The 23860-nt window shown below is 38.0% G+C and overlaps 1 protein-coding gene across 2 annotated transcripts in view; it reads left to right on the forward strand.

Annotated features, from left to right (window-relative positions):
• Positions 1-6: 6 nt before the first annotated feature.
• Positions 7-23860, forward strand: part of Cers6 (ceramide synthase 6) — a 278071-nt gene continuing 254217 nt past the window's right edge. For both annotated transcript variants that reach the window (XM_013028016.1, XM_013028023.1), the window contains exon 1: positions 7-269. In XM_013028016.1, coding sequence (XP_012883470.1) covers positions 100-269 — 170 coding nt within the window. In that variant the 5' untranslated portion in view covers positions 7-99. The remainder of the gene's footprint in view (positions 270-23860) is intronic.

Raw genomic sequence — 23860 nt, forward strand, 5'->3', positions numbered from 1 at the left:
ACAGGCTCCGGGCCAGCCCAGCGCGCATCCCCGGGCGTCCTGCGCCGCGGAGAGCTTGGAGGGCCACAGGAGCCGCACGACAGGAGTGGACAAAGCAAGATGGCAGGGATCTTAGCTTGGTTCTGGAACGAGAGGTTTTGGCTCCCGCACAATGTCACCTGGGCAGACCTGAAGAACACGGAGGAAGCCACCTTCCCGCAGGTTGAGGACCTCTATCTCGCCTTCCCCCTGGCCTTCTGCATCTTCATGGTGCGGCTTATCTTCGAAAGGTAAGAAGGGTTGGAGCACCTCCTCTGCTTCCCCTGCACGCACGCACACACACACACACACACAGAGGCACACGCGCGCGCGCGCACACACACACACACACAATCACGCGCACACTCACATTCTGTAGCGCACGCCCCTGCGCCCCCGCGCTCGTGCTCACATCCCAACCTTTGTGCTCGAGGAAGGGTCCGTGTCCTCATCTGCCTAGCTTGCTTTCTGGGAGCCAGAGAGGCGCTGGCTTGACAGCAGATTTCCTCCTGGGTTCTGGGAAAGGCTGCACCCCTTGCCTGGAGCTACCCCCAGCGATGACTGCGGGTCCCAACCTCAACACTTGATAGGGCTGGGCCCTCCAACCACTCAGTCCCGGCCCCCAGATGCCCGCCTGGTCTTAACCAAAGCTCAGGCTGGCTGCCACCCACCCACCTGACAGCCAGGACCCATTCTGGCCAGGGACCAGAAGGGCGGAGGAATCCCCCACACTTCCCGTCTTTACACTCCACCACCGGAATTGTAGGGACTGTGTTTCAGAGGACTTCGCTTGGGATCTTTGGCTTCCATCTGTGACGCCAGTCTCATTACAGTTAGCACTTCAAGTCATGAATGATTTCTTTAAAAGAAGGTAGATCAGGACGGGTCTACATCCTATGAAACGGTCATCTGAAATTGATAGCTGGACCCTATGAATAATGAAAAGCTTCTTTTTTTTTATTGTGAAAATACCGTACAGAGGGGTTACAATTACATGAGCAAGGTAATGAGTACATTTCTTATCAAGCATTGTTGCCTCCTCCTGCTTTTGGGTCCAAGCACACACTTAAACGTTGACATGATTGCCCTAAGAGTCGATTCCTTGGTTTGGTTGGATATTGCCTTTGTATCACTCGTGCACTTGAGTTACTCTCGTTGAATCTTAGACACGAAACTAGATTGTAACTGCTGTGCGTTCTCATGGTGCCAGTTGAAACAAAATCAAGACAGCTGCAGGAACACACTTAATTTGTTATAACTGCAAACAGCACTTTCCCCTTTCCTTCCCCCATCCCCATTCATCAGGCTGAATTTCTTAGATCACAAATCCCCACTTTGACTCCTCCTTGCTCAGCCTCCTGCCTTGAACTCACCTGGGGTTGTTTCTGAGGATTTTTGCTCAGTTGTCTTGCTTGCACGTTTTTGTTTGCCTAAAACACCACTGAGAAAGGTAGAATCTATCTTTTATGTCTTTTGTTGTTGAAAATAAAAAAAAGGAAGTATCATTTAGGGAGGCTGAATTTTTCAATGGGCAATATTGTCGATTGAGAACTAAGCCAGCTGTTCCCAGGCTGCAACTGATTTGCACAAAGAAAGAGACTTAAAGACCTACTTTTAACAAGTCTGAAGCAGAGATGCCATCGATCCTGTCCATTACTGAGAATTACTGTGAAAAAAATGGGTGTGTTTGCAGCTTTTGAGTTGCTCCCAGGACAAATGTTTACTTACAGGAGGTAGGAACTCAGGTCTAACCTTGTAGTCTGTGCAAAGACAAGCAAGATCAGGAACAGCAGGTTGTTAAGTGTTGGCACATTGTAGGAGTTCAGTACACAATTGCTGAACACCATCTGATAAATTCTGCCTGGTAAATTTTTTGTCTGCATGCACTTTTAGATAGCTAATGTATTTAAAATAAATCTTCCCATCATGTGTGTTTTGGAGAACAAAGGCATTGACAGCTGATGAACTGAAAGCAGAGAGCTGCATTTTCCTGACATGCTTCCCCATGCTGTTCTCTAGGATGGAAAAGAATTACTAGCAAAGAATGGAGAGAGCTTTGTACAAGGGGGAGGGGAGTAGGGAAAGAAAACAATAGTATAATTTCTGAAGACTGGAAGTTCAATTTTATTCTCCCAGAACAGTTTACTTTTTTCTTCTTTTTAGCATAATCACATGGTTTGATTTACAATTTACACAAAGGGATCAGGGATTTCAATTATCTGTCATAGCAAATGGCCTCATATTGATATGCAGATATTGATATGTTTTCCTCTAGGTCACTAATACAAGTAGAAATAAGTAAATGCCTTGTACGGAAACAGGAAGTTTATGATTCATGTTCAGAATAGTATTCCAGTGTGATGTATGTGCTGCCAGAAGATGCTAACTGATGTTTGTAAGTGATCTGCTATGGTTCTTTCTATCATGATGACAGCTCTAGCTTTGGCTATTCACACTCTTACATTTCCCTGGAAATACCAGCATTAGAAATGCTGCCTATTTCTTCTTTCAAGCATAAACGATGCATTCTGGGATCCAACATGCAGCCCCCTTCTCAGTTGTATGCATCAGGAGCCTGAATTTATAAAGATGAAACAGTCACAGTGTTATCATGGATACAGATGGCTAACTTGAACTACTCTTAACATGTTGTGCATATTGCTTTTTCTGCTGTATTCCATAATACTGCAATCAAAGAATCCCTTTGTAAAATGAAATTATTTTGTAGTAGAAATAATTCCTCTAACATTCTGTTCCTTTTGTACTTTGCCATTTATTTAGAAGTTGAGAATGTATTTAGGAAATATTTGAATCTCCAAGCTCTCTGTTTTCCATTCACAGGGGACAGTGATATCCTTGTTGAGGCTAAAATTGTGAATTTGAATAGCTGCTTCTCAGTCCCATGTATTTCTGATGATAAGGCAAGCACTAAAGATTTGTCTCATTTGGGCTTTGCCAACTGAACAGCCCTATCTTTTTGTTTTCACTCCCACTGCTGGGGTGTTGACAGGAGGCTGTGGTGGCCAGAAAATGCCATTTTTATGGCAGCATATGGTGAGTACTAGGAAGCCTGGTGTGAATGGGTAAAAGTGGAGCAGCCAAAGGTCCATGACTTTGTCCAGATCTTGGTGGTTTTTAGCATAATCTTTTTGCTCAACTCTGAGTAGGGACCCAAAGGCGCATGGGAGGTACTACTTGAGTGTCAAAGTAAAACTAATCTTTTTAAAAAAATGGATAGCTTCTTTTAGAATAAAAATTGTAATATATTCCATTATATTATGTTGTTCATTTGACAACAAAGAACAAAGTATTATTTAATAGTACACCTTTGTCTATTGGTTAATTTTCTTGACTTAATGTTCATTTAGATTCTGTAAGCCATTCTCAAGAATTATGATACATGATTCTTCCACTTCATTTTTAAAAATGTGATTACCTCTGGTATTCATAATTGTTCTGCTGAATCTCTGTTTGGAAATAGAAATTCTTTGTATTATAAAAGGTAACTTTCATGCATTTTCTTTGTGAACTAAGAGCAAAAGAGAAGGAGAGAGATGGAGAGAGAGACGGAGAGAGGGAGAGAGAGAGAGGGAGAGAGGGGGAGAGAGATGGGGGTATAGAAATTATTGACTGGGAATCAGAACACTCAAATTCTAGTCCAAACATTCCTCATGCTGGGGCAGATTCCTAAACATACCTCTGCTTATTTTCTCATTGGTTTAGTGAAGCAAACAGCCTGACAACCTAAGATTTCTCTCTTTCCCAATTCCTTGAGTCCCATGGGCCTTCTGTACTTGAAGCTTACTAATTATCATCCCATGAGATTTTGAAGCAAGCTAACCATCAGGTTTTAGGTGGCAGAAATTCTCTCTGACTAAAAAGATTTTTTTCCCCATAGAGTATTCTTGTCAGTGATTTTGTTACTAATATTTTTAAAATGGATTTTGAGACAAAAGAATCATATAGGATCGTATCATTTGTGCTCCTCAAAGCTACAATATTTCTGAATAAGCAAGAAAGAAGATTCCACAGAGAAATAGCTGCTTCTTTTCTTTACACTTCTTTTTGATGGAACCCAGAGTCAATATGACACCTGATTGGGTAAGAAATGAGAAACTTGCTCCTCATAGGGTAGATCTTAAAATGCCATGGAATGTGAGGATCAGCTTCCTTTGTGAAGTGATGCCAGTCCAGCCTTGGTCTGTTCAGCCCCAGATCTGCTTTTCTCAACCTTCCAGGCAGGGCAGTGTCCAAAGTTGTGTCAGAGGAGATATTTAGCCAGTGGGTTTGTTCTTATCTTGTTGTATCTTTGCCTTGCCAGTGCCTTGAGGAAGGCCCTCTGAGAGCAGGTGAGGGGAAGGGGAAAGGAAGAGGAAGAGAAGGGGGAAGGAAGGTGGGAAGCATGGGAAAGGGATGGCTGGATGATAGCCAGAAAAGCGTGGAGCACCAGATGAAGTCTGTTACTGTTGAATGTTCTTAAATTTTACCTTGTAATGAGAAGATTGATACTCTCAGATATTATCAGAAGTATCTGAGAACAACTTGCATAGAAATATGGATTTTCTCATACAATCAGTAGTGTACTAAGTGTACCTTAATTAGCTTATTAAATAATGGTGTGATTGAAGTTAAAACAGTGGGTGATTGCTTTGCTGAACTTTGGTGTAAGAGACAAGTGTTTATCACACACAGAACTAGGCTGTTTCTTATAGTTTCTGACCTGGCTATCACAAAATGAATTGAAATCGATGTCTTGTGGTAAAACAATCTAAAATGAAAAGGGAGGATGCTATTCTTTGCAGAACTTTAGCACAACTCTTTTTTTTTTGTTCAGCAAAACAAAAGGTTTACATTTACAGTTTATAACAATGGAGTGATTTGTAATTGACTGATTTTGTGGGTTAAAGGCACATTTTTACTGTTAGTGAAAAATACTTCTGAATACTATGATAAGGGCCACAGGTGAAATAGCTACACTATTACAAATGATATGATGGCATCGTGTGTTGTGAAATTCACACCAAGGTCACATGGAACTTTTCCTTTAAAGACACATGATCTCTATGGACACTATTCTACGGAGTAGGGTTCTCCTGCATTGCTATTTTGCAAGGTCACGGTGGGCCAGAAAGAGTAGGGAGCAAGGGGAGGAGAATGGAGTTTCAGTAACTTTGTTGTCTCTTGGCTTTTTCAGATATCAGTCTTTCCTTGTGTTTTACTCAGCCAGCTCAACCTTGTTGGCAAGTTCTGGCATCTAAGTCCAAATATTCTAAAGCTATTCCTTATTAACTTCTTACAAAGCCAGAACTCAAAATTTGTATTGCATATTCTTTCCCCTTTCATTTTAAGTTTATCTATTTTTAGATTTAATTAATTTTTTGACACTGACCTTGAACTCTCAATCAGCCTTCTTTACCCTCCTGAGTATTAGAATCATAAGTGTCTACCACCAGGCCAAAGGTGATCATTTCTTAAATACTTTTGAGTCATGATGCTGAGTGTCTAGATTTTTCTTTGATGTTATTAGGAATGATTTTTCCTTTTTTTTTTAAAAAAAGGTAGGCGATATCTATAATCTTCTACAACACAACCATCATTCTGTATTAGTGATGCCCTGAGAGTTTTTATTCCTAAAGTTTCATTCTTTCTAATAAAAAATTTTAACGAACTGTTATTGGTCACTCTTTCCTGACACCATACCCTTTATTAACTGCACTTATGTTATGGCACCATTGATAGAGTAAGGTTCTTCTCACAGTGTCTTTTGGGGCGGAGGCGGGGGGGGGGGGAAGAGGGGAGTGTCTCATTAGTAATGTAATTTGATGGTTGGGTATCCAGGGTTCATGATCTGAAACTGTGCCTTCGTGCTCACCATTCCCTTTGATTTTATGTTTGATTTTATAAACAACTTTAACTGCTAATGAATAACTTTAAAATTTTTTTGGAGAGAATAGTAATGAATAACATCTTGTCTCTACTAAACATTTTATTTTACGTGGTTTATTTCTTTTAAATTCTCTCCCAAGGCCCATGAGATGGGTTCTAATACTTACCCACATTTTAATAAAGTTAAGGATTGAAAATTGATGAAGTACACTTAACTATACAGCTTGAAATAGCAATATAGGAATTTACAGCTAGGCTTCTTGATCTAATAATTTTGGCGATACCCTAAGCAAACAGCATGACCTCATATAATGGCCTCATGCATATATCTATACATATATCATATATTATATATACATACATATATGAATATACACATATACATGCACACATGTAAACATATGGATGTATGGTTTTGCTATGTATGTGTATATGCATATATGTATATCTGTCTATATAAATATACATAACTACAAGGCTTTGTATACTGCCTTATCATCTGAACGTTGGCCATTGTAATAAAAGTCCTTCTAAAGTGTTTTCCCTGACTACATTATTCTACATTATGGATATAACATATTTTACTTAAGTACCTATTTTATATTTTTATTGGACCTTTAGGCTGTTTCTAGCATATAAATATCTCAATTTTTGTTGATTTCCTAAGGAAATTCTTAGTAGTGACATCAGCCCCCAAAGGTAAATGTTTTAGTGCTCTTGACAGTTACAAGTTGCCAAATAGTTGATGCAGAAAGACTGCACCAGATGTACAACTGCAGATCCTTATCAGATTGTATGGTATCGCCACTTGAGAAAACATTGGAAAAAAGGTACTGTTATAATGTGAATGTCTTTCTCATTACACATGATGAACTTATTTCTAATATGTCTTAATCACTTGTATTTCAGGTTCTCTGAGTCCATATGTTTTTCCATTGGGATGAGAGGAGGTCTTACCTCATTTTGTTTTGGTTCTTCTGCCCTTGCTCCTGCCTGCCCCCCCCCATATCTTATGTTGGTTTGTTTGGTCTGTTTCTATGGTCACATATGGTCACATATGCTCTTCTGTTTCTTTTGCCACTTGTATCTCCCACAAGTGAAGCTCACATGATGTCAGGAAGGAAGCTTTGTAGGTTCTACAAAGTGAAAGAGATGTGTTCAAGATGAAATGGATTGTATTCTGACTTTAATACAAAGAGTAGGCAGAGAGCAATGGCTGGGAGGAAGACAGAGCCATCAAGCAGTGGGGGTGAAGGGAGAACTCAGGGATTCAGCCCACATTTTTAGGTTGTTTTTCCAAACTAGTGGTTAACAATGTCTTACTACACTAGTACTTAGGAAAATATAAATCTAAATTCTACCTCATGCCCATTAGAATTCCTGTGTCCCACCTCCTAATACCACCATATTTGTAATTTGATTTTAGAATATTGATTGACATGGAAGGAACAAGAACTGAGACCAAAGGGATAGTAGGGGGAAAACAAAAAAGGGGTTAACAATAGGAAAGGTATTAATTACCGTACTCATGTAACTGTAACCCCTCTGTACAGTATCTTTACAATAAAAAATTTAGATTCTCTAAAAAAATTAAGGCCATAGCAACAAACAATCAAATATTATTCGGCGGTAAAAGGAACTGTATACTAAAATGGTAAAGATGATAAGATTTGTGTTATATAGCCTAATAAAAGAATAGAAGAATCACTATCTCTAAAAAATTGAAGTAATTAACTAGGAGTAAATGTCATCATTTTCTACTTGGGACAAACATCACTCTTGGTCTCAGTTCCCTCAAGCACTGCTGTTGTTTTTCAAATGTACAGTTTTATTCAGATCTAGGAGAGTCTATCTATAATCATCTGATTTTAGCAGCTGGGAGGCAAGGGACCAGGGAGTAATGTGTGAGATCCAGTGTGCATTTAAATACTCTGGACTTTGCTTGGAACCCAAACTACTTAACCTTAAGGCCATTTGTTAGTAGGGAAATTCAATAGTAAAAGAAGTACAGACAGGAGAGCCAAGGTCTCTAGAAAAGCACATTGCATGGTTTTAGATGAAAGTAAAGGCATTAAGGTGAGTACATGATCCATTTAAAGCAAGCCCAGATAATAGGATAAAAATCCTCCTGAGCCAAGTAACTTAGGCCACACACAGTCAGGACATGTGTGATCTTGGGCTTGGGGTGAAGTCAGAGTTACTTTTCTTCTCTTTCTTCCAATTTAATTTTATGTGCATATTATAAACAAATGATTTAAACATATAAATACTTACAAGTGATTTTTTCCCTCTAAAACTAGGGCATATTACATAGGCAATAACTGGAACTATTGGCAGGCAAATACGCTAGTCATTGTAAAAAAAACACTTTCTGAAAGTCCTCTACTAAAATATTATTTTTTTTAGGGATGTGGTTGGAAATTCACAAATGCTTTTTAATTGCAGGAGGTGTGTGTGTATCCATATATATATGAGATATATATATATATATATATATATATATATATATATGCTAGGTAGCTACTTCTACTCAGTGACCTGGGACTACCATTAGTTTGTAACTTGCCATTGTGTTCATAAATGTCACGTCTTATCTTTGAGGTTTTCAGGTTACCAAGCTATGATTGCTCTCCTGAAGCTGGGATTGAGACGTGCTTTCTTTCATTCTATTTTTCCATTTTTCCATCCCTTCCTGTCTCTCCTTAATCATTTTCTCCCTTCCTATTATCATTGGTGCCGATCCTTTATAGACACAGGAATGCTTCAAGAAGAATGGTGTATATTTTGGGGAGGGGAGGAGAGGGAGGGGAGATACAGAAAGTCACGGAAAGCATTGTTCAGGGACAAGGTCTGACCAGTGTCGGAATGAGAGCTGCCAGCCTGGCTAAGTGGCTCTGCAGGTCTTGTTTAAATAGATCACCATTTCAGAGCAGAATAAAATGACCTGGTCATTTAATCAGAGTGGCAGTTTGGACACAATAACTTGAGTGAAGGAAATTTGAGAAAGAAGCAATCAGTCATTCAGGTATTATGCACTTGTCAAGACTATCAGGGCTTTGTGTGGCAGTGGCTGTGTGTATGTGCTTGAGATAGGTAGGCAGTGCTTTGAAATTATGCTACTATTTCATACATTGGCTGTAATTAATTAGAAATGTATATGTTTAAATTAAGAGGAACACACACACGGGAGTATCAGGAATCCAAGCATTGCCCTTCATTTGCCGTGAAACAGCAGACAACAGTCTCTGGCATTTGTGTTCTCACTGAAATGCGAGGATTAGGCCTGCTTTGTCCTGTTGAAAGACTTCATGGGAAAATAGACTGAAAGGGGCTCAGTACAAACTGGTTCTTAAAAGTACACATTGTATGGAAGATAATTGATAGTGGAGGTCAGTATTTAGCACTCACTTGAGAAATGACACTTAGTAATGTGATTCAGAGTACTGGGGCTGGGGCAGGGATATGGGAAGAAGATGTAGTTTATGGAGGCTGTAGAACCTATTTATATATTTGACCCTGAAACTGAGGATTTACATGTTTGGTTGAATAGCAAATATTTAGAATTTTATACAGGCTTTTAAGCACCAGTTTCTTCAGCATTATACCTATTTTGGAAGGAGAATGCATCTAAGCCTTTTTTCTCAACTATTTACAATGATGCAAATTGTCTGCCAGACTGGCTTGTATTTGGTGGCAGAAACTGATTTCTAAGCAAATGCCTGTCTTTGCAGTGGAGGGAGGCCATATACAGCTATCCCAGCCTGCTGCCCACCCCAAGCCCTTTTTGATTGCATGTAGTCTCAAGGGAAATAGTAATAGTAATAGCAACAATCAAATATGGCATTTATATTGATTTAAAAGCTGAGTGGCATTCTGACCTGGCCACTAACAAAGAACAGTCCAAGGAAAAAATTAATCTCTCCAAGTTTGGTTTCTAGCTGAAGTTCACAAACTTAGTTTGAGAATGAAATGAGATAAATGCATGGAAGGCAATGCTTAGTACATTGCAATGGTGTCAACTTGTTCTTCAGGTTTATTCAAATCCTATACATACTTACACTGTGAGCGATTTGCTGGAACTCTGATTGCCAGAAATGAGGCTTTGCTGGCCTTCCATTATGTGATGCACAGGCCCTGTAGACCTCATTCCTGAATGACCAACTCCATTTTCACTGACTGGTCCTGATGATGCAGTCTTTTAAATTTTATTCTCTCTATTCTCTTTTTCTTCTGAGGAAGATTATAGTGCCTGCATTGACTGGCAAAATAGGACCCTAGCAGTTTTGTGAAGAACTGGATCTTGTCTACTTCATGCTCATGTAATGTACTTTGCTGAAATTGTGCATTAATGTTTAGATAGCTTAGAAACAGTTTCCTTTCCTACTTACAGGAATAGAAAAACCTTGAGATTGCTGTTTATTGATTTCTTTTACAAGTTTAAGCACAGTGAATTATCTCAATTTCATCCTTTACAGAAAAGAAAAAATTCAGTGTAGCACATTGAGGTCATATTTATGAAGATAAAATATTCAAACTTGACTAAAATTAATACACATATGTCTTTTTCCTTAAGAGAAATAAGCATGCAACCCCAAATGTCAATGTCTATGATATGACTGTGGCTGATCTCACCTGACCACATTAGTTCAAAACAACTTTGTATCTTCTACCAACTATAAGCATTTTCCAAGCTCTGCATAATTTACAGATAATTAGTAAATGGCTGGCCATGTAAAAATATACCATTAAAAAAAGCCTTGATGGACTGGAAGGTGGCTCAGTGGTAGAACGCTTGCCTTGCATGCATGAGGACCTGGCTCGATTCCTCAGCACCACATAAACAGAAAAAAAGCCAGAAGTGGTGCTGTGGCTCAAGAGGTAGAGTGCTAGCACTCCAAGTGGGACAGCGCCCAGGCCCAGAATTCAGGCCCCACGATTGACAAAATAAATAAATTTAAAAAAGGTGTTGATAGAGGGATCTTAAAGTGATTAAATATCACATTTGTGGTGGGTTCTATTTTAAAGGAGGAAGTAAGGCAAACCACAGTGCTTTGAAAGGAAAAATTACAAAAAAATGCCTGTGTCTCAATTCAGTTCTGGTTCAGGAGAACCATAGACTTTCTATTTAGAAAAGAAATTGAAACGAACTCACTCAAAAAATGTAGGTGTCTAACATGGGTCAGACAACAGTGGTGTCACAAAGTGTGTGTATGTATGAGTAGGGACAGAACAAGGCCCATCCTGTATCTCTACAATAAAGGGCTATATTATTTCTAGAGAATTTTAAAAGCATAAGAAAAATTGAAGTTGGTCTACTGTTTATGAGCAGCATGTAAAGACAATTCTAAACACAAACACAATAGAAGTGATATAAATATTTCTCCCTCGGGGCTTACTGCTCCAATCCTTTACTACCACCCTGCCCAAAACCACTGCCAAACACTGGTATGAGGTACCTATGACCTGCACTTCAAGAAATACTGGCAGAGAAGGAAGGGAGGAAGGAAAGAAGGAAGGAAGGCAGGCAGGCAGGCAGACAAAAGAAAGGAAGAAAGAAAGGAAGGAAGGAAGAAAGAGAGAAAGAGAAAGAAAGAAGGAAAGGAAGAAAGAAAGAGAAAAGGGAAGGGAAGGGAAAGGAAAGGAAAGCCGTCACTTCTCTTTGATGTACTTATCAAGATACCAAGGCTTGGGGCTGTAAAATGACTGGCTGCCTGCCAGCCACTCAAGGTCTGGAACTGCCTGGCTACTGTGGAACCTTGGACTCAAGCCACTATAGAGTGACCCACAGTCCAGGGAGAACTGAAATGGTTATCAGCCTCCCTGGTGACTCCCCCCACCTCCATTAAAGCTATACTGGTGACATGCCAGGGTCTTAATGACAAAAACAGCAGGGCAGTCTCTGCCTAAGGAGTCCTAGGGTATTTGTGGTAAGAAGACTACTGATAACTGAGGTATATTTTTTATTGTAAAGATACTGTACAGAGGGGTTACAGTTACATGAGTAAGGTAATGAATACATTTCCTACTGAGCATTGTTAACTCCTCCTTTTTTCCTCCTACCATCCCTCCCTCCCCCTCTACCCAAGTTGTAAAGTTTGTTTTCAACATAGTGTCTTGTACAGCTCATTGTTACAATGGGTCATCCTGTATCCTTATTTCAGCATTTAGTTATTTCCCTTCCCCTCCCCAATTTAGAAAAATATATATATACAAGATGCAGCTGCCCAGGCGTGACATTTTTCACTTTTATTTTTTTCTTAAGATAAAGGGCTTTCCACTAAATGTGGAGCTCCAGAGGTCAGAACTCTTGAAGTTACCCTGAGCTGTTCCGGTGGGCTGATTGCTCCTACGTCACAGAGGCTAGACACATTTCTGTTTTCATCCTACATTTACCCCAGTGTGTGCAGAGCCTTGTGCGTCAAGCACCCACACCTAAATGCCTGCTCATGGCATTGTATAAAAGGGAATAGAAGAGAACAAAAATAGACAGGCAGGTGGTGGTTGTTAAGCAGATGTTCTTCTTAAGGAGGATGCAGGACGTCAAGTGCTTTGCTGCCTATGTGTTTTACGTGCCTGATTTTGGTAAGTTTTGCAATGTGTGAAGCTGACTTTTGCTAGAATTGGATACCTGTGTTTGTTTGAGAGAACAAGGCTGCTGGAATGAACACACCAGCAAATTATAGCTTTGCTTAAGGAAGGAATGACTAGGAAATGACAGCTGTTGAGGTTGCTTGTCTCAGAGGCAGGCTTTTGCTGTGAGTCTCTAAGCAGGCGCTGAGCTCTTCACCCTTTTAACACCTGTTCTCCAACCCCTGCCCCAGCTCTCCATACCTGGCACAGTACCAGCCATGGAAAATTGGACAGAGGGCAGTTAGTCACCAACTCAGGGACAGAGCTATAACACCCTGTTTGATTGCTAGATCCCTTTTTTCCTGGCACATCTTCATCTTCTTCTCTTCTTTTCTTGCTCAGAACTTAATCTCTCTTCAACCTCAAAATGCCTGAGGTGAATGGAACTGCTTGAGTGAGAAGTGAATTTCTGCAAGCCTCTAGCCCCAACACTGCTGAGCTCATGCTGTTATTACTCGCATTTATTAGGGCAATAGTACTAGAAGGATCATTACTAAGGGTTTTCACCTTAAGTTTTGCTAACTTTATTAATTTTTAATGTTTTAGAAAACATGAAATAAATAACAAAAATATTCTTGCTGTTTTCAAAGATAACTTTATGATCTTACACTTTTCTGATTAAAACAAAAAGCAAATACAATGTTGAATGATTTTTAATGATTTTTTTTGTATTTGGAAAGCAGTTTCTACCTTTTTTTTCAGAGTTGAAGATAAGACAAAATATGCATCATGTAATGCAGAGCCAAAGCTGGGTAGTTTTTCAGACTATCAGTCACCATCCTATTTGGCAGCCAGTGTCTAATCCTTTACTCTGAGACCAAATCTAAAGAATTTCAGTCCCTTTCGGATTGTCTGAAATGTTTCTAAATTGGATGCACTTGGCTGTTAGAAATCTCTTCGAGCTCTGTTTTAAAAGCCCATTGAAGAGTCATGATGCTACTCTGAATGGGAACTGCTGACGCATATGTGTACAATACACTTAATATGTTGACATAAGGTTATATGTATCTTTGCAGGTGGAGTTAAATACTGTCTTTAAAGTCCTGTGGTTGGGGGGGGGTCAGATGGGTTGGTATAAAAAAGAGAAAAAAAGAGGGAGTGAACGAAAGGAGGAAGGAGGGAATAAATAAAGAGAAAAAGGGAAAGAGAGTAAAAGAGGGATAGGAAGAAAGGAGAGTGGGAGAGGGAGAAAAGTGAGTGAGAGAGAGAAAGAGGAGAGAACAGACATTGCCTGATGTGTGTATGCACACAAACAAAAACCAAGTCTCACTATTTTACATGAAGTCATCGTTTTCTTGTGGAGGAAAATGTGACCCTCTAGTTATTACCACACCAAAAACTGAATCTTCTTCTCATGTTGTTTGTGCCCATGCTTGGATGTGAGTTTGTGCATGCGTACACATGTGTGTATTTAATAACTGATTATCAAGTTTAGTAAATTATTATTTAGAAAGAAAGGGATGAAGGTGGGAAAATCTATGAGCAAATGAGAAAAGGAACTAGTTAAAATGTTTCTTTCATACCATATTTAATTACAAAGAATATTTTATATGGATAAGTATTAATAAAACATAAAATACCATGTCTTTTCATTTTTAAAACAAATTAATTAAATATGTTCAGCGGGGATTTTGTACCACACAGTACTGGTTTACAATAAGGAAATCAAACATACTATGTATTTGGAATGCAAAAAGCATTTGGACACTAGGTACAGGTTTGTGACATTCAAATACTGCATTTGTTTGAATATCCTTAATACTTACAATATTTTGCATTTAAAATTATACTATATAAAATAAATTAATGAAGTTTTAATTAATAAAATTGATAATTTTTATGTAATTGTATAAAATTATATCAAATAAAGCTTTTTAATCTGTCTTTAAATATATCTTCTGTTGCATTTGTTCTTTCCTTCAGGAGTATCAGCTATTCATGGGTTAGATTTCTTTTCCCTTTCTTGCCCATCATCTCCATAACCATTTTCTTTTCTTTTTTTTATTGTGAAAATACCGTACAGAGGGGTTACAATTACATGCGCAAGATAATGAGTACATTTTTTTATCAAGCATTGTTGCCTCCTCCTTTGTTTCCCCTTCCCATCCCATTTTAATATTAACATTTTTCGTGGGTTTTATTTTGTTCCTCACATGAGTCTTCCATGCATCATTTTTGCCTTAACCTTCAGAGTTCTGGAATTTCTGGTATCCACTGTGCTTCCATCAGTTTTAAAAAGTGCCCCAGTGGGGCTGGGAAGGTGGCTTAGTGGTAGAGCATTTGCCTTGCATGCATGAGGACCTGGGTTTGATTCCTCAGTACCACATAAACAGAAAAAAAAGTCGGAAGTGGCGCTGTGGCTCAAGTGGTAGAGTGCTAGCCTTGAGCTGAAGAGCTGAGGGACAGTACCCAGGCCCAGAGTTCGGGCCCCACGACCAGACTCCCCCCCAAAAAAAGTGCCCCAGTGGGGAAAACACAGCAATGTTGAGGTATAAATTCTGCAGAGCTTTTCTGTGTTAGAACAGTATTATTCATAATTATACATGTTAGAGATAATGGGTTTTTCAGCTAATTTAAAAATATTATTCTTGATGTTTTCTTCCTAATTTTCTCAGGAATGTAATGATACAATCAAGCACTAGTGGCTCGTGCCTGTATCCTAGCTTCTTGGGAGACTGAAAATGGGAAAGGCCGCTGTTTAAAGCCAGCCTGGGCAAAAGTGTTCATAAAACCCCTCCTCAACCTATTTCTGAGTGTGCTGGCACATGCCTGTCACCCATCTATGTGGGAAGCCAAGACTGGGAGGATTGTGGTGCAGGCCAGTCCTGGCAGAAAATTCTGAAAGACTCCATCTCAATAGAATCTGGATGTGGTGGTATAAGTCTGTTATTCCAGCTATGGTAGGAGGGGAAAAATAGGAAGATTATGATCCATGCCAGCTCCCCAAAGGTAAACAAGATCACATCTTCAAAATAACCAGAGTAAAAAGGGCTTAAAGGATAACTACTGGTAAAGCACCTAGCAAGTGTGGCACTCTTGAATTCAAAACCCAGGAAATATAATAACACAATAGACAACAAATACCTTGCTATTGTTTTATTGTCAACCTTTCATTAGTTTTTGGTACAATTGTATTATTTTCAGATCTTGAAAATGCTTCAGTAGCTAATATGAATGCTGCAAGAATCAATACTTGAAATATTTTGAACATTTAAAAGCATAAAGCTATTTTTTAAATAATTAAAAAATTACCTTAAACAGGGTGGCTCAGGCTTTATAATCCTGGCTTCTTGAGAAGCAGAGATCAGGAGGATCACAGTTTGAGGTTAAAATTGAGCAAAAGTGTCCAGTACTCCATTGTGAATAACTTGGGCATGGCAGAGTGTACCTCTTGTCCCAGTTCTGTGGGAAGCATAACTGAGAGTATTACAGTTCAAGCCAATCCAGGAAAAAAAATGAGACCTTTTCAAAAAAGATGAAAACATGAATTGATCTTCTTTATCTCTTCTGACTAAAATTGATTTTCAATGTGATTTTTCAGATATGACTGTTACTACTTCTGCCTGCCTATAAGATCTATTTGCTTGGAAGACTTTTTTCCAGCCTTTATCTTAAGGAAATGGATTTTTTTTTTGTCAGATTAGATGTGTTCCATGCATACAACAGGTGATTGGGTCTTGACTTTTGAGCCAACTTGCCATTCTGTGTCTGTTGATAGGAGATTTGAGTCCATTAATATTTAGTATTAGAATTAAGATATATGCAGTAGTTTCTGTCATCTTCACCCCAATTTTAGCTTTGTATCTCTTCCTTTCCCTATGTTTATCTACTCATAGTAGAATAGCAGGATTGTATCCCCTCCCACTTTTCCATGTGTACAGGATGTCTGGGAGTGTCTTCTGTCATGCTGGTTTAGTAGTGATGAATTGGTTTAGTTTTTATTTATCATTTAATATTTTTATTTGCCCTTCAGTTTTGAATGAAAGCGTGGGTTGGTAGAGTATTCTGGGTTGGCAGTAATTTACTTTCAATGTTGGGAATCTGTAATTCCAAGCCCTCTTCTGTTGAGAAATCTATTATTCTCATAGATTTTCACTTTTAAGAGACCGTTCTGTTTTTCTCTTATATTCTTAAATATTCCTTGTTTATTTTTAGTGCTTGATATTTTAATTACAATGTGTTATGGAGATGGTTTTTATTGGTCTGGCCTTTGAAGTATTCTAAAAGCCTCTTTTCAAAACTAATAGTAAGATATTTCATAGTAGCGTAACAGCAGGTGAATACAGTCCTAATACTTAGTATAAATAGAACCAGGTAACTTGAGGGGATGAGTGGAGTTGGGACAGGTGGAGAGGAAAATTATGGTGACATTGTTCAAGATACATTGTATTCATAAATTGACCTGTTGGACAACTAGTTAATTATAATAAAAAATAATGACAACAAAATGGCTATAGCTCAAGTGGTTGAATACTTGCCAAGATCATGTAAGGCTCTTGGTTAAAATCCAAAGCCACTGAAAAAAAAATCACCTAAGGCTTTATGCCTAATCAGCTATTGACGTATGTCTGTAGAAGTTGCATTTAGAAACTATCAGTACAGAAAATAAATGAAACCAAACCAAGTTTTTTCTCACCTTTTCCACAGTTCCATTTATTCTCTAGATGTGACCGGTATTAGAAATTGATATCTATATATTCTTTTAGATATTGTTTTCACATATGTATGTAAATATAAATACACTTAAAATATTGATACTGGATATACTTTGAATCCCGTTTTAAGATGTGTCTTTGTGTGTTTTTATGTAACATCTCATCTTGAGCATTATTTTCCAAAAATCCTGATTATAGAACAACTATTCTCTTTACCATGAAAACACAGCATCTTTCTACTCGGATATTTTGATACTCTATTTAATTACAACTATATAAATGCTTTCAGAAATGTGATAACTTTGTTCTTATGTAGACTTGTTTTTATTCCCATGTTTATCTTCAGTCTAACAGAAGTAGATTGCTGGGTCAGAGGATATAACATTTTAAATGATGCCAGAAGAGGCCTTAAAGAAAAATTATACCAATTTACTCTTCCCATCAACACAGGGCAGGAAGCCCATTCTTTACATGCTTTCTACCCTGTTGCAAATTGACATGATTAAGATAAACTGTCTTAATCAATAAAGGAAGCAGCTGGGTTTGTTGTTGTTGTTGTTGTTTTAACATGGTAGATTAAAGAATAGCAAGCTGGAGCTCTGATTAAGAAGGAATTTAATAATACCTATTATGAAAAGGCCTTTTACCCCTCTTGATTTATCTGAGAACTAGGAATATTAATAAAAATCCAAGAACTTCATTCAACTGTATGATTTTGAACCTTGGAACCTCTATTGAAATCATATATTTAACCAGTTTACATGTACTCATACTCTTTCCAACTGTAGTAATTGCTTTAGGATTATCTATCAGGCTCAGTCTATGATTTGCTATGTTTTTTACAATTGAACATATGATAAGTTAAGTGTCACTACCTTGTACAAGAAATAATGAATGAAGGCTATCCCTCCCTTATACAGTTTTCTTCATCAAGTGTGTTACCTTACAATTAAACCATTCTGATTTTAGAAGTATTTGTATTCAAGTTCCTTGTTACTGTAAGGCACAAGAAACCAAAATAATAACTACAGTTCTAGAACTGCAGAGAAAGCTTTAAATCTAAAACTAGGTTCATGCTATATGGTTGACTTGCCTCCTACCTCCCGGTCATCATACTTTCATGTTTAAGGAAAAGTTAGATTCTTTTTGTTTGTTTGTTTTTGTTTTTTTCTTTTTCTTTTGGTGGGAGGGTGATGCTGAGCTTTGAATTCAGGCTTAAATAGGCAGGTACTCTACCACATGTTGCTATACCCCAACATTTATATTTTTATAGTTGTAGAAGAGCATGGATTTAGTCTTTTTAACTTTTATGAGGAAATTCAACTACAGAGAAAAGCTACAAGAATAGTGGCAGCAATCCTTATCTTCACATTTCCTGATTTCAGTGGTTGTTTATATTTTATTGTTTTTCCTGTGCCATGAAAATAAATAAATTGCAGCTCCTGTGATATATTTCCTGTGGAACTTGAACATGTACTTACTTTCTAAGTGTAAAGACACCCTACCATAGTTTATGAAGATGGATTTTGTTGTTGTTGTTACTATGGATTAAATTCTGAGCCTTTTCCTTGAAAGACAGGTATTTTACCATTTGAGTCACACTTCCAAGGCTCTTTTTACCTTGGCTATGTAAATATTATTTAAATTTGCCTTTATTTTATTTTACTTGTGTACCTGTACTGGGGCTTGACTTCAGGGTCTCACAAACTTACTCAGCTTTTTTAATCATGGCTGATGCTCTGCCACTTGAGCCACACCCCTAAATAATGTGGCTTTTTTGCTGGGAACTTGAAGATAAGAATCGCTTGGATTTGTCTGCTAGGGCTGGCTTTGAATCTACATTTTAGATATTAACCTCCTGAGTAGCAAGAATTACAGACATGTGTTCCTAGTGCCTGGCTAAATTTGTGTTTCTTTTTAAGTAAAGCTAAACACATTTTGTATGTGTGATAGCTACTTGTATTTAATTTCAGTGGACTTTTTTATTTTTTTCCTTGTTTTGAGTTTTTATTGTTTTACAATATGAGGAAAGAAATTTGCTTCTTCATATATACAGTGACTATTTACCTGTGGTTTTTTATTTGTCTTTTGGCCTTATTGCTATTTTCCTATGCAGAATATTTAAATTTTGATGCCGTCTGGTTGATCAAGGTTTTTCCTTTACAGTACTGTCTCTTATTCTTGTCTCTCCAGAGAATATCCCTCCTCTGTCCTGCCTCAAGGGCTCAAGCTGCTTCCAGAGCTGAGATCCTGTTTATTTGTATATTGTCACTATCCTGTTTGAGTTATGGAGTCCATTGATTCTCCCTTTCTCTGCTGGGACTAAGGAGAACAGTAACCAGGGAACTAATATGGAAGTCCTCCTGTTTCATATGTAGACTTTGGATCAGTCCTTCTGTCTAGTCCAGGCAATCCCTGGACTCTGACTTCCAGAGGCAGGAGCTGCCTGTTGCTTTCAAATGTTCCTGGCATTCTTTACTTTTTATTGTCAAGGTGATGTACAGAGGGGTTACAGTTACATAAGTAAAGTAATAAGTACATTGCTTGTTGAAGTTGTTACCCCCTCCCACTTTCCCTTTCCCCAGTGCTCCCCCATTTCATTTCCAACATATTGTCTTGTGTATATCCCTGTTATATTTGTTCCCCTTTGTCCTTTGTCGCACCATTCTGTTGTTTGCCTTGCCTTCCCTAATTCAGATAAATGTATATATAATCAAATACAGTGACAACAGGAGATATACCATAGGGGGGAAAGCATACAAAAGAAACAAGAAATCACATAGTTCATTAAAAACAACAAAGAAAGGCCTCTTGTGTCCATGTCTTGGAGTTCATTTCCCTTAACATCCTTTTACATGGTCATATGTACATAGCTATTGAGCTATTCTGCTCATCTGCTGAGATTATCCTAGACATATACTAATTATTGCAAATAAGCGAAACCATGGGACCTCTGTTTCTCTGGGTCTGGCTTACTTCACTTAATATGATTTTTTTCCAAATCTTTCCATTTCATCACCAATGGGGTGATGTCATTCTTTCTGATGGAAGCATAGAATTTCATTGTATATATATATGCCACAGAGAGTTTGGCCAGAGAGGAAAAATTCTACTTACTGTGGACAGGCCCAGAGATCTTACCAGAAGTGTAGCACTGCAGTCCTACCCTAGAATTACTGAATCTGATTGTACAGTCCTAGCCATCCCCAAGTGAGCCTTGTGTAAAAGCTATGTGAGGTGTATCTTTGATCTTCATACTAGAGGTAGTTTGGCCTTCATGAGGCTGCACCATGGCCACTCATCCTTTTGTTTTCCAACTTCCAAAATTGGGGACAACGTGTCTTTTATTTGTTACACATTTTGTTTTTGTGCAGTTTCTTAATGGTGATTGCATTAGGGTTCTACAAGGTCTTACAAAAATGTATTTACTATGGTTAATAAAGATTCTTCTAGCATATCATGGGTCTCTCTCTCTCATTCTCTTTAAGTTTTTGATCTAAGTTGAATTAATTTTGGTGTCAGAAATGGCAACTTGAGATAGTTTTCTTTGCTCACTTGACTAGCCAGTTGTCCTAACCTGAGTTATTAAATAATCTGTACTGCCACCATCATGTTAACAAATTTCCTTGTATTTCATATTTTAACTTTTTAATCTCTTACTGTCTGGCACTAATCACTTCGCTTAAATTTTTGGAAAAAGTATTAAGACAAAAAATTTGTATATTTCCTATTTTAATAATAATTTTTACTTTTTTCACTTTTATGTCTCCTTATACAAAAGTGATTATAATTTTTATTTCTAACTGGATTTTTAGGTATCCAAACTAGATACCTATTTTTCCCCCACCTATGACAAATTTGAACACATTCTCTTTTCTAAATTTAATTTTATTGTCAAGGTGATGTACAGAGGGTTTACTGTTACACATCTAAGGCAGTGAGTACATTTCTTGTCCCTCCCTCATTTTTCATTTTTCTCCAACTTTCCTTCCCATCAATTACCCCTGCCCGGCCAAGTTGTACAGACCATTTCTAACATATTGTCTTGTAACTATTGCTGCTGCATTGGTTCGCCCTTTATACTTTGACAATCCATTCTTTGCTATCTTTTGGGAAGGTACAATAGGAATACCACTAAATGCAGCACCACATGTGTATGGTGTGCACAGCTTGAGTATTATTTTTCTTCTGCTCCAATCCTCATTGTGAGCCATCCCACAGCAAGTCTCTTGCACTTGAATTCTGCCATTATTGCTTATTAGAATCTGGCATAAAAGAGCCTTTCTGATCCTCTGCAATGGAGAATATCTTCAGAGTGTGACCTGTGGAATGAATGTGATAAAGGCCTTACCTGAATCCCTGGTACAAGGCATGGACATAGCCAATTGGTTCTACTTTTCTAAACTTGTTAGAAATGGAAATGAAAGAGTCTTCCAGAATACCTTCATCAACTGGATTAATAAGTTGTTCATTCAGATGTGTTTTTAGAATGGAAGCTTATAGAGAATCTTCTACAACCACCTTGCCTTAATTGACTTTCAATTGTTTACACTAATGGAAAGGATATATGTCCTGAGACACTACTAGTAGATACTACCTTAGTCTTTCAATATATCTTGGAATTCATTTGGCAATTACTTTTGCAGAATACACTCACAGAATTTCATATTCAGAAGAGAACCTTGCAATTATAAACTCCTTTAATTTTGCAGATGTGGAAACAGATCTAGAAAGCTAATGACTAACCCAAGATTACACAATAATATGATCTTAGTGACAGAGTTGAGATTAGAAACAGATATGTTAACTGGTATATTTCATTTATTTCCCCTAAGATTTTATTTGCTTAGGTAGCTATCCAAATTCACTGCAATCAGTGCCTGAAAACTGATGCCTACATAGGATAAGGAATGTAGGAGCTCAGAGGAATGGAAACACTACTGAGTCTTTGCACTGTTTTTTTTTTTTTCAGAGCCAGAACTTCAACCATGATATGGCCCCTAAGTTTAGGGTAAATAAGAGCAGGGAATGTCATGACTAATAGAATAGATAATATATCCAGCTCAGAATTCCCAGTCTGTTGGGGATGTAAGCCAAGGCTTCCAGTGTTGAGTGGAGTGCCAGTGTAAGAAATGACAGGCCATAATAGATCCCACACAGAATATGGACAAAGTCAAATGGTCCAGGCTTGCTGGTGGTTTCCATCACTTCCACAGGTGCTGATCCCAAAGAGATGCCTGTGTTGGGGATCCTTGATGTTCATCTAGGTGACTTTGAAACAATACCAGCCATAGGTATTGTGACTTAGAAGTAGTTTCACCTTAGAAATGATTCCCCTTAAGAGAACAACAGTTCAATCTTACATTGAAGTTTAGAAAAAGTTTAGAGCATTGTTCAAAGACTCTCAAAGAATTGTGTTTGGAGGCTGCAATGGTTTGAATGTGTCCTGCAAGGGTTTTTGTGTTGAAAAGTACATCCCCATTTTGAGGTGTTGAGTAACATGGAAATTTCATCTGACCACAGTGTTGAGAAGTGATTGAGGCCTTGGGAGGTGATTAAGATTTGGTAAGATTATCAGGGTGCAGACCCCATGATTAAAATTTAGTGGTTCTATGAGAAGGAGAAAAGCCAGAAGAAACCAATATATATGTGCTCCTCTTTGTGTACTCTGCACTAATTTGGAACTCTGCCCTCAGAAAAGCCAACATCAGAAGAGGAACTTACCTTAGACCAGAACCAGAAACTTAAAAACATGTTCTTTTTGTAGGTTACCCAGCCACACATTATTTCATTACAGTAACATTACAGATCATTACAGAAAATAGACTTGTTCAGAAGTGACAGCAACCCAGGAGATAAGACTACTTTTGATTTGTAGTATTCCTAGCTGGAGTAGATGTTCTATAATCAATTATGGCATTCAAACTTAAACCATAATGTTGTGGAGAAAAAGTTAAATGAGGTTTTAAGTTTAGACTTGGACAATATTGAGTGATGATGGTTGGTGGACCCTAATCAAAAATTAAAATAGCTTTCATTGGATTTATCTTGATTTAATTGATAAGAATTAAAATGAGTGTTATTCCCCCATAATTAGTTATGGATATTGGATTGATGAATTTAGCTGTCAGTGGGATAAGACCACCTACAAAGACAAATGAGTATACCTGTGTAATTGTTAAATTCATTAACTTAAGAGGGCTTTGCTGTTGCACCCACACAAGCAAAAGAAATTCCATGCTATAGGCCTCGGCCTCTCACCTAGTGCAGGAATGTCAGCTTCCTCAAAAATGCACAGTACACGTTGTGCCTTTAGCTTCTCATGCAGTGAGTCATATTCGGAGAGGTCTTCCTTCTGTTCTTCTGTGGTGCATAATTCATGCAAAAATATGATTTCAGCTGTGTTAACTTCAAAGAGTTGCAATGAGGCATATATCTGGAAGTATTTGCTCAGAGACAAGAGTTCTGTTTCTCATTTATACAACTATCTTTGATCAATGTAATGGCAAAGAGCCAAAGGCAGCCATGCAATTTCTAGCCTGATTTTTAAGTCTTTTGTTTTAACTTGAATTTCAAGAAGTTAGCCAGGATGAAGGCTATGTATATTGCTTTTAATTTATCTGGCTTATCTGTGTAATTAACACAAATCTTTAAAATAAGTATGAAGTGTC

This window comes from Dipodomys ordii, unplaced genomic scaffold, assembly GCF_000151885.1.
Source record: "Dipodomys ordii isolate 6190 unplaced genomic scaffold, Dord_2.0 Scaffold5, whole genome shotgun sequence".
Taxonomy (NCBI): Eukaryota; Metazoa; Chordata; class Mammalia; order Rodentia; family Heteromyidae; genus Dipodomys; species Dipodomys ordii.